General features: G+C 32.6%; 1 protein-coding gene across 1 annotated transcript; it reads left to right on the top strand.

Annotated features, from left to right (window-relative positions):
- The first annotated feature begins 139 nt into the window (after positions 1–139).
- On the top strand, positions 140–8,358 carry LOC143045404 (uncharacterized). Its single transcript, XM_076217873.1, has 4 exons — positions 140–299; positions 4,043–4,437; positions 6,192–6,251; positions 8,058–8,358. Exons 1-4 carry the CDS (start codon positions 185–187, stop codon positions 8,229–8,231), a joined length of 744 nt encoding a protein of 247 aa, XP_076073988.1. The 5' UTR covers positions 140–184; the 3' UTR covers positions 8,232–8,358.
- The last annotated feature ends 4,636 nt before the right edge of the window (positions 8,359–12,994 follow it).

Raw genomic sequence — 12,994 nt, 5'->3', positions numbered from 1 at the left:
GAGAGAAAATAAGTACAAAATATCCGTTCAAAAACAATTTTTAAACAGAAAATATCATCTTTTATCGTAAGCTAAAATAGCGCTAATAAGTTTGAAAAAAAAAACATATTAATTTTTTAATCTAATTCCACGAAGGAAAAGAAACCAACCAATATTTAAAACTTATATTCTTTTTCATTGATCTATGTTTCTCAAAATGGCTGATTCAGAGGCAAGACGTGAAGCCCGGAGACGAAAAATCTTAGAAAATGCCGACAAACGAATGAAAAGGCTCACAAATCAATATGAATCAGAAAAGGGTCAGTACATAATTCTACATATTGATTAACCACAGAGATTTTGTATAGATTTTGATGGAAACTAGATGTTTTGGCCTCAATCTAACAGATATTTGGTCGGTTCGGGTTTGGTTGTTTCGGACAAATGATTTCTAGTCATATCGGCACCCAGTATAGTCAAATCGGCATCCAGTATAGTCAGATCGGCACCCAAATCAAATTAGCACCTAGTTAAATCGGCACCTAATGCAAACAGATTGATTGAAAACCACTGTCTAGCATATTAATCTATTGTAATAAAAATTCACAAAATAATACACGATGGTCTTGAAGTATAGATGTTGCGTACTGACGTTGTTTATCATCTTAATAACGTGTTATATTATTCTTTTATTTGTCTTTATTAATATAACTTTTACTGTTAAGTCTGTTTTTTTAGATATCCTTTTGACGTAACTCTGTGCTGATGTATCCCATCATACTTTGAACGACAAAATTATTTCATGATGTGACTCTATACCTATGTATCTTGTCATACCTTGAATGACAAAATTATTTTATTTATTAATATTTTACTGTTAACCCACTGTTTTTGTGATATACATTTGACGTGCCTTTGTACTTATGTATCCCGTCATACTTTGAACCGCACTATTATTTTATTTATTATTATTACTTTAACTGTTAAGCCAGTTTTTGTTATATCTATTTTGCGTGACTGTATTTATGCATCCCGTCATACTTTGAACGACAAAATTATTTCATGTCTACCTGTGCGAATTTCAAACGCGCAATTTTCACCAGTACTCAAAACCCTCCTTCCTTGATGGGTGCATTTTACATAGACAAATAAAATCGTATAATATAATCAAAATGAGGATGTTAATTTGATGTATGCCTTTTTGTGCTTCTTCGTTACATTTGTTGTTTTTATAGTGATTAAGATGATAACACAATGTTGACTGCTGTACCCCTATTTTTGACATTTTTACCTATTGTGTCTGTTTGTTTTGTTCACGCATCGGTTACAATATAATGGAATTTGATGCGACTGTCATACAAGTGAGAGGTTTAGCTAGCTATAAAACCAGGTTCAATCCACCATTTTCTACATTTGAAAATGCCTGTACCAAGTCAGGAATATAACAGTTCTTGTCCATTCATTTTTGATGCGTTTTGTTATTTGATTTTGCCATGTGATTATGGACTTTCCGAATTGATTTTCCTCTGAGTTCAGTATTTTTGTGATTTTACTTTTTTCATAATATCTAATAAAATTTGTAGATTTAGCTAACAAGGTCCTTATATTTGTATAAAATAACATTTGTTTATAGTGGAAAGTTGTTTTAACGTTAAATAAGCTACACTAAAAATTGCTTGCTAGTCCCTCTCTGTGATTACCGAGGGTGGTAAAGGGGGGGTGCTTGCACGAAAAAAACGTGAAATAAGACATAATTTCACGTTGAACGTGAAATAATTTCTGTAATGAACGTTGCACGAAAAATAAATACTTTTATTTGAACCTTTTGTGACTGAGTCACTGTCTTCTTGTATATATTAACTCTTTGTTTTACTTGATATTCCCGATTTAGTATACACATTTATGATATAATTGGTTTACGGTTTTTAAAAAAGTATTTTTTGACGATCCCTGCCAAGTGTTTGAATTTTATTTGAAAAATACCGAGCACGCAAAATAAGACTTTGAAAATCACGATGCACGTAAAATTAAATAAGCAGAACACGTTGAACGAGGCACCCGTCTTGCACGACTGAACGTCAAATAAAAAAGTAAAAACACGTTGAACGTGAAATAAAAAACGGCGATCACGTTGCACGAAAATAACCCTTTACCACCCTCATTACCTTTAGAGAACTTTGGTTCATTTTCCAATCAATCTATCATGAAGGGAAGATAATTAATACGGATTGCAATCATAGTCTTTTTCAAAAATGATGAACGGTTCTTTATATTGGTATGTAATCATTTTAAATGTTTCAAATTTATGAAATTATATTCGTACATCAATGTTTTTGATACACCAATAACAAAAACTGAAATATATTGAATTGATACATTTTGTAACTATTCAAATTAATATCAGAAACCTAAACTTAATTATAAAATAATGAACCTGTTAAAGGGAGACAATACTCACATAACTTTTTCGAATTGGCACATAATACAACGGAATGTCACTCTTGCATACAAATGGCACATCAATATATTAATTAACTGTGCAATTGCGCTCCACCTTCAATGATGATTCTAAATTATAAATATAACCAAAAGTTGTTAATCTATAGATAGTAAAGACTAATGAAATCTAACCCACTGTTAAAATATTTCTTTGCATTTTTTTAAAACTTAAAGCTCAGTAAAATGCTTGAGCCACTTGACTTTCATAGCTCATAATTAACGTTTTTACACAATATTTAAATAAGGTAGCTAAAGATTATTCGCTTCTCAAAGTGTAAGACGCAATAAAAATCGTATGCTTGCACCATCTTACCCAAAAACAGATTTAATTAAGTTATGAACATTTCGACATTTCTTCGTTAAAACCGGTTTTAAACAAATCACAAGTACCTGTTAAGATCCGACTAAATACCCATATCCCGATATCGTCAGGTTAATTTGCTACACTGTCACTCTAACATTGTCTTATATAATTATAATCAATTTAACTATTGTCAGTTTATTGTCGTAATTTTGTATGCCATAACCATTTAATGTAATGTGTTTGTGTGAATAAATAATTATTGTCTACTGTCTATTGTCTATAAACTGATAAATGAACTTTGAAGTGGCCAGCTGAAGGACGCCTCCGGGTGCGGGAATTTCTCGCTACATTGAAGACCTGTTGGTGACCCTCTGCTGTTGTTTTTTATTTGGTCGGGTTGTTGTCTCTTTGACACATTCCCCATTTCCATTCTCAATTTTATTTGAAGCTTTGAATCCATAAATTAAGGCAGTATGGGATCAAATACAGAACCAACTGATGGATTCTCAATTTTTTGAGTTTTTGACAACATTCAGTAGTGCTTGAGCTTACTCAGGATTTATTGAAGTTGAATCAGGTGTATCACAGTGGTCAGTCCTACATGCAGGTCCCCCTTTTTCCTCTGCTACATCAATGATATGCAAGAGGGAGTTGGATCTAATCAAGAATTGTGCAGATGACACTATCATTTACCTTACTGCATGAACTATAACAACAGATGCAGACTGGGAACATTGATGGCTCTTGAAGTTCAATGCAAACAAATGCAATTTCATGACAATAAGCAAAAAAAATAATCCCACCATGAGAGATTACCTCCTACACATCCATGTACTGAATGAGTCTCAACTGCAAAAAATACCTAGGAGTTACCCAAGTGTATATATATATATATATATATATATAACATTTGTCAAAAGCAAGAAAAAAAGAAACTTAAACATCAACAACAGACAGCGGAAAAAATATGTCAACTTGCTAGTCATTTAAAAAAGACCAGCGCTAGAATAGGTAAATGCAGTATGGGACCCAATGTTAACCAGCAACAATGTGATAACCTTGGTTATTTTAAGTACTAATATATTTTCAAATCTTATCTCAAAGTTGTGTATTTTTTTCTCAAACTTTGTATTTTTTTCTCAAACAAGAAGTATTCTAGACTATTTGAAAGTGGGACCAATTAGGTGTATACCTTTTATATGGAGTGTCAGATGATTAATGTGTTTATTTCGTAATTAATTTAGCTTTTTCTTTTCACAGAAGTTGCTGAAAATAAAACAGATGAAGACAAATTGACTAATACCAGTGGTAATGCTATAAAAGAAGAAAACCTTAAAGCCAAAACTACTGCACCAGAATTGAACCTTAAAGCTACAGAACCAGAAGTGCAGACCAGATCAGATACTTCAGTTCAACAGCAAAATATACAGCCTGAACTCAGACAGAGAGGGACTGTCAAAATACAGAGAAACATCGATAGTCAGAATAGACAAACACAAGACAGCCAGAAACCAGTTATAAAATCTGAAAAATCTGAATCAGATATTAATTTGTCCTTAAAGCAGACTGAAGGGTTGAAGATTGCTAGTTTGATTCTGTTGGCTATAGTATGCAGGCTGGTTTTAAAATGTGGTTTTGGACTGTTTTATTTCCAGGTAAAAAAAACTACAATATTAGTACATTAGAGATATAGTATGTAGAATTATAGTTTGATATATAAATGCATGTATGGCATTCATTACCACTGAACTAGTATATATATTTGTTTAGGGGCCAGCTGAAGGACGCCTCCGGGTGCGGGAATTTCTCGCTGCATTGAAGACCTGCTGTTGTCTTCTCTATGGTCGGGTTGTTGTCTCTTTGACACATTCCCCATTTCCATTCTCAATTTTATGTTAATCAGATCTTTACAGGACTGATGAAGTTGATAAGTTTTTATAAGGTTTGCCAAGTTACAAGTTCAATAGATATAGGAAGATGTGGTATGAGTGCCAATGAGACAACTCTCCATCCAAATAACAATTTATAAAAGTAAATCATTATGTCTAGGTACGGCCTTCAACATGGAGCCTTGGGTCACACCAAACAGCAAGCTATAAAGGGCCCCAAAAATTACTAATGTAAAACCATTCAAACGGGAAAACCAACATTCTAATCTATATAAAAAAATCAAGCATTACAATTGATGTTAATTATATATAAGTACTAACATCATAATGTCAAAACATGAAGTTATTTAGAGCTGTGCCTTGAGTGCATGATACACCAGTCACTTTTGCAATGAAGAAAGTTCCATACTCGGAGTATGGAACTTTCTCATGGAACTTTCTTCATTGCAAAAGTAACTCCACAATGTCATATCAGAAATTAAAAAAAAAAGATTAAGGGAAATTCTAATATGATGTACAAAATGTACTTCAATCGCTTTATGAATAGACCCATGCTCTAAATCCAATAAAAAATATTTGCACATGTGTATACATGTAATGACTACTACAGAATAATGAGTTTTATCAAATTGACATGCATTTAATATATTTGATTATTTTTAAACATTCCCAACCTCTTAACTGATGCACATATTGTTACTAATTCATTTATTATGACTGTAACGTGTTGCACTTTGAAATTGACATATTTGACCTAGGTACGACAAACATTCATGCTGGCTGTTCAAAACTCCGCCCTATGAAAAATTACATTGCCAGTCGTTTGCTTGTCTACAAACAAAAAAGGGATGTTCATGGAAGAGCCTATTCAAACGTTTTACACCTATACACATCGAACATAGAAATTACCTTAATTATCCTAATCAGAATTGAAATGATTATTTTGATTGATTTTAACCAGTCACCAAAGTTTCTTGAAATCTACTTGAGGCACTTTTCAGTTATTGCCCAAAAACTGGAAAATCCCTCTTTTCTACTTTTTCTGTTTGAATTTTACTTATTTACATTCATGGCTTTTTTATTTTCATCTTTGTGACACAAAAAAATATACATTATGTTCTCTACATGCTTATCTTGTTGTTTTTGTACAGGACAAAACAACCAGATAAGCATGTACATATTATAGGAAAATGAACAAAGAGAAAATGAAAAAAACAAGAATGCAAATAAGTCAAATTTAAACAGAAAAAGTAGAAAAGGATAAACATACATTTAACATTGACAAAGATAAACAGGAAAAACAACATGGAATTTGATAATATAAACAATCAAAGTAGGTTATAAAAGAAGACATAGATACATATTTATTTTCATTTAACAGATTTGCTGTGTGTTGCCACCAGAAAGGTTTATTCATACTATAAATTACTTTTGTTTGTTCAATAACATGTATACAAATTACCAACTGTTTGTAATTTAATGATTTGTAATTTATAATTTTGAAATTCTTTTCTTTTTAGTCTATTTTTCTACCATTTGTTGCACTTGAGGTTGGATGGATTCATTATCAATTAACAAATGTAAGTTTAATGTGTGAATGTTTTTTCATTATTCTTCCTCTGTCTGTCTACAGGGTATGTATTAGTTCATTATTAGTAGCTTTATCCATCCCATTTAAGTTTTGTGTAATGCCTATTCATGTTTCAAACACTTTTTATAAGTAAAAACTATGTAATAAAGCCTTAAAGGAATAGTATATTGCCAAGTTGCAGATTTACAAGGGGACCAGGGAACACTTGCTACCCCAGCTTCATCACATCTGATTTATTACAACTGATTGGCTGGGGTGTAAATATTGACAACTATGTCACCATGACGTAATGTGTAATGTCTATTTCCAAAGGTTTTTCATGTTTATGCAAACCACATGCATGTACATGCTGACTCGAATATGAAAAACAAATATATTTATTGGTTTTTCATCCTATATATGCCCATTTTATTGCTCCAGATTGACGTGTGTATGCAAGAAATTACCAGCATTGAAATATTAAATACTTTTAAAAATTCAGTGATGCACAATTTGTTTTAGTTGCAGTAGTTATTGTCGAGCCTGCAACTTTTGTTGCAGAAAGCTCGACATAGGGATAGTGATCCGGCGGCGGCGGCGGCTACGGCGGCGGTGTTAGCTAACTTCTTAAAAGCTTTATATTTTAGAAGGTGGAAGACCTGGATGCTTCATACTTTGTATATAGATGCCTCATGTTACGAAGTTTCCGTCAGTCACATGTCCAATGTCCTTGACCTCATTTTCATGGTTCAGTGACCACTTGAAAAAAAAGTTCAGATTTTTTGTAATGTTGAATTCTCTCTTATTATAAGTAATAGGATAACTATATTTGATATGTGCGTACCTTGCAAGGTCCTCATGTCTGTCAGACAGTTTTCACTTGACCTCGACCTCATTTCATGGATCAGTAAACAAGGTTAAGTTTTGGTGGTCAAGTCCGTATCTCAGATACTATAAGCAATAGGGCTTGTATATTCGGTGTATGGAATGATTGTAAGGTGTACATGTCTAGCGGGCAGATGTCATGTGACCTTGACCTCATTTTCATGGTTCAGTGGTTATAGTTAAATTTTTGTGTTTTGGTCTGTTTTTTTCATACTATATGCAATAGGTCTACTATATTTGTTGTATGGAATGATTGTAAGGTGTACATGTCTAGCGGGCAGATGTCATGTGACCTTGACCTCATTTTCATGGTTCAGTGGTCAAAGTTAAGTTTTTGAGTTTTGGTCTATTTATCTAATACTATATGCCATAGGTCAACTATATTTGGTGTATGGAAATATTTTATGATCTTTATGTCAGTAAGGCAGGTTTCTTTTGACCATGACCTCATTTTCACGGTTCATTGCACAGTGTTAATTTTTTGTGTTTTGGTCAATTTTTCTTAAATTATAAGTAATAGGTCAACTATATATGTTGTATAGAAGCATTGTTAGCTGTACATGTCTGCCTGGCATGGTTCATCTGACCTTGACCTCATTTTCATGGTTCATTGGTCTTTATTTAGTTATTTTGGTTAATGTTAAGTTAATGAGACAGTTGTAATAAAGCTTTATACTTAGGACTATCAACATAATATCAATGATTAATATAGAAGGCGAGACATTTCAGCGTGTGCACTCTTGTGTTTTAAAATATTCCAATTCAATCAGTTGGTTATTAGAATTATAAGAAGGCATTATGATCAGACTTCCTGTTTTAAAGGTTTTACACTTGTAATTTTTACTGCCCTTTATAGCTTGCTGTTCGGTGAGCAAAACTGTGAGTCTCATTGGCACTAGTACCACATCTTCTTATGTCTATTTTTTTTCAGTCACTGCAAATGCCAAGGAAAAAGAACAAGATGTCTACCATGTTGATGTTGTGTGGGATCAAACCAGACCTTTTAGTTGTTTATGACACCATTATGAGTTATGTTACTACATTTTCTGAAGACTTTGGACTTTTTGTTTTTTCATTTTTCATTAGTAATTTATTAGTGTCTTAAAGATATTTTCATTGTTGCATGTATGTGTTGTGTTACCATAGAAACATTTGTTAATTTATATACCGGGGTAGATCTCATATCTTTCATTGCATTTTATCAGAAATTTATTAAAGGGAAGTTAGAAAAAGGCTTTGTTTATATATTAATAGTATTTTTCAGAAATTCTTTTTAAGTCATGAATCTTGCTTGGAAAATATTTTGAAGCAAATTTTTTTCTTGTTCGGAAGGTATACAGTATAAAAATTAGAAAACGAGGTTTAATCTCAATTGTCAATCAGACAACTATCCACCAAAGACCAAATGATGTAGATGTAATCAACTATAGGTCACCATATGACCTTCAACAAGGTACAAAACCCATACAGTTGTGAGCTGTAATAGCGTCATGGTAGTGAAACAGCATTTCTCTAATTCTTTGTAAATTCATCCCTTTCTGCGCCCATTGTATAAAATAATTTAATCAACGTGTGGTTATTTGATCTCAGTTCTTCAATGGTTAAAATCCGATTATGACATCAAATTCTCTTGCTTTCGCCTGAATTTTCTATTATGACGGCATGAAAAAGGCCACCATGCCTGATGACATCACACAAAAAGAACACATCTTTTTGCAGATCATTCGAAAATAGGAATAAGTTTGCCTGCATATTGTTTGAAAATACATGTACAATATGTATCCACTCTTGACAGTTAAATTTTAACTATTTAAAATCTTATCACACTTGATGCAGCCGTAGAATCTATATTTAATTCCTGGTACTGTGACTTGACTGTTAGTGTTGCTCTCCACCAATTGCAACTTATTCAAAATTCTGACCAAATTGCAATTTGTTTTATAAAATCAAACTGTTCAACTGGTCAGAAATTTGAACTAACTGCTGTAAAAAAAAACACAGCCAAGGCATGAAAGTGCAAGGTGATAAAATAAAACATACTTACAATCCTATAAGACTTTAACTCCACTTTAATGATGTTGTGACAAAATCTGTCTATCAGTTTGTATCAGGGTTGGCAAAAACCCGGGTTTTATGAGTATTGCCCAGCCCAGTGGGAAATACTGGGAAAACCCGGGTTTTACTGGGTTTTAGTGGGTAATACTGGGCAATACTGGGTAATATAAAATACTGGTCTAAATTTTATAGAGGATTCAGTGAATAAACACATGTAATACAGTTAAGATATTTATAACTGGTTTTGTGTGTCTAGATTGGTCAAACTGTAAATATAAAGCAAAAAAATCTTTTTTTTCAAATAAATATAACTCCTATTAACATGATTAAGAATTAACAATTACATGTAAAAAAAATAAATTTAAATAATGTATATATGTACTGTCATTAATTAATAAGTAATTATTCAGATTAGAACACAGATTTGTTTATGTAACAATAATCAGCCCTTTCAATTCTTCAAAGGTTAATGGCATGACCCCTTAGGGTGTTTATTCAGCAATATCATCAATTTCAATATGAATGTTAAAATGACAATTCACTTAAAAAAAAGCAATTTTATCAAAGTTTGGATTATTGAAACAATGCTTGGTAATTAACAAGGTATCCTTCCTTAAATGTGCTAATCTTGTATTCTGCCTACATATAGAATTAATGAAAAACAAGTGAAATTGAATATTCCTTTTTCTAGAAATGACTGTCAATTATAGTTATCTGAATAAAAAGAATGTATTTAGCTGTAATACTATGAAACTACAACAAGTCTTTACTATTTTGTGTTAAAAAAAGCTTAAAAAATCATATTGCCCAGTAATGCCCACTATTACCAATTTCTGGAAGTATTGCCCAGCCCGGGAAAACCCGGACCCGGGAATTCCCGGGCGGGTAATACTTTGCCAACCCTGGTTTGTATAGATATATTATATTCATTACCATACTAAAGGTGAACTGTTGTTATTTTGATTTGTTATAAAAATGTCCAAACTAAGCTTTCATATAGTTTTTCTTTTAAAAAGTCTTCTATATTCATAAGAATCAGACATTATGTGAATTAAAACATTTCATATTCAGTAAAATATGTGTGAAATTGCAATATGTTTGTAGGAAGTTTCCATGTGGAGATTATCATTTTTTCTTTCCAAAAGTCTTTATTCAAAAGAATAATGTTTTAGCTTATCTCCCCATGGAAACTTATCAATAGCATATTGTTATTTCACACATAATTTACTGAATATATGATGTTTTATTAAAAATGATGTCTGATTACAATGAATATAGAAGACTTTTAGTGAGAAAAATTATATGAAAGCTTAGTTTTTTATAGCAATTCAAAATTACAACAGTTCACCTCTAGCATGGTAATAACTATAATATACCTATACAAACTGTTCCACTGATTGTATCACAACAACATTAAAGTGGAGTTAAAGTCTTCTAGGATTGTAAGTATGTTTTATTTTATCACCTTGCACTTTCACATTTTGACTGAACAATTTGTTCAAAATTCTGACCAGTTTAACAGTTTGGTTTAATAAAACAATTTGCAATTTGGTCAGAATTTTGAATGAGTTGCAATTGGTGGAGAGCATCACTAACAGTCAAGTCACTGGATAACAATATATAGTGGAGTATTTGGATGATAGAAATTTTGGAGCTAACTTTGATATTTTAAATCTATCTCACTTACGTCAAATCACTTTCAACCTTTCTTTTGTGGTACAAATTCATAGATATATTCACTTATTCTCAAGTTATTGTCTGGAAACCAAATGTCTTCCGATCTTGACAATGCCATAACATAAAAATTTTAGTTATATAATAATATTCAAGACATTAAAGGGGCAACATATGTAAACAAGTGAAACTGCGAGCTACTACTCACTGATGATACCCCCGCCGCAAGTGGATAATATTAATAGTGTAAAAATATGGAAGTGTTCGGTAAACAGGAAGTTGTCGAGTGATGAATCTGAAAACGCATCACACGGTATAGCTGACTTATATAAATCCTGAAACCAAATTTCAGAAATCCTTGTATTGTAGTTCCTGAGAAAAATGTGACGAAAATTTTCAACTTGGCTATCATGTGTAAAATCAGACAAGTGTTCGGTAAACAGGAAGTTGTCAAGTGATGAATCTGAAAACGCATCACACGGTATGGCTGACATATATAAATGTTGATACCAAATTACAGAAAGGGTGGATGTGTAGTTCCTGAGAAAAATGTGACGAAAGTTTCATGGGACGGACGGACTGACTGACGGACGGACGGACGGACTGACGGACGGACAGACTGACGGACGGACCGACTGACTGACGGACAGACAGAGGTAAAACAGTATACCCCCCATTTTTTAAAGCGGGGGTATAATGACACAAAGTCTGCAACCACTGACTAAGATCCTGATTTAGAACAGCTACATAAAAAGTTTTATTTTTAAGAACAAGAGTGCACACACTGAAATGTGTCGCCTTCTTTACTAATCATTGATATTATGTTGATAGTCCTAAATATAAAGCTTTATTACAACTGTCACATAAACTTAACATTTACCAAGAAAATTAAACATTGACCAATGAACCATGAAAATGAGGTCAAGGTCAGATGAACCATGCCAGGCAGACATGAACAGCTAACAATTCTTCCATAAAACAAATAAAGATGACCTATTGCTCATTGTTTAAGAAAAACAGACCAAAGCACAAAAACTTAATTTGACTGATGAACCGTGAAAATGAGGTCAAGGTCAAATAAAACTTGCGCAACTGACATTAAGATCATAAATATTTCCATGCACCAAATATAGTTGACCTATTGCACATAGTATTAGAAAAAAAAAGTTCAGAACTCAAAAACTTAAAACTTGACCACTGAACCGTGAAAATGAGATGACACCTGCCAGTTGGACGTGTACACCTTAGTCCTTCCATACACAGAATATAATAGACCTATTGCTTATAATATCTGAGATATGGACTTGACCTCCAAAACTCAACCTTGTTCACTGATCCATGAAATGAGGTCGAGGTCAAGAGAAAACTGTCTGACAGGCATGAGGACCTTGTAAGGGACGCACATACCAAATATAGTTATCCTATGACTTAAAATAAGAGAGAATTTAAGATTACAAAAAATCTTAACTTTTTTTCAAGTAGTCACTGAACCATGAAAGTGAGGTCAAGGACATTGGACATATGACGGACAGAAACTTCGTGACATGAGGCACCTATATACAAAGTATGAAGCATCTAAGTCTTCCACCTCCTAAAATATAAAGCTTTTAAGAAGTTAGCTAACGCCGCTGCCATGGGATCACTATCCCTGTCAAGCTTTCAGCAACAAAAGTCGCAGGCTCAACAAAAAGGAAAAAAGAATTGAAAGGACTGCAACAGATAACATTACGTCCTAATTTATCAAAATATTTTAATCATGACAAACTCATATAATAATAAGATTATTCAGTAGTGAAAAACAAAGGAGAAAAATCATTACAATGTATTGACAACAGCTTACCCAAGACTTCAAGAGTTTTTCCAGAAATAGTAAATACCACTATCTAATTGGCCATGGCCATAGTATTTCAAAACAAGTTCTGGTTGTATGACATGAAAATTTAAGTTTTAACATACTGTAGATTCATTTATTTTCATGATGCTGAAAACTTGCATGATCGTGGATATTTGATTTCGTGGTTTTGCTAATACTGTATACACTGAAAATATGTTATTCGTTGAATTTTTCAGTTTGCGGTTCACCTGTACCCACGAAAATTGGTATCCATCAAATAATAATGAATCCATACTCGCATAGTA

Source organism: Mytilus galloprovincialis, chromosome 9 (genome assembly GCF_965363235.1).
Source record: "Mytilus galloprovincialis chromosome 9, xbMytGall1.hap1.1, whole genome shotgun sequence".
Lineage (NCBI taxonomy): Eukaryota > Metazoa > Mollusca > Bivalvia > Mytilida > Mytilidae > Mytilus > Mytilus galloprovincialis.
Note: the sequence above shows the minus strand (reverse complement) of the source record. Positions and strands in the feature narration are given on the sequence as shown.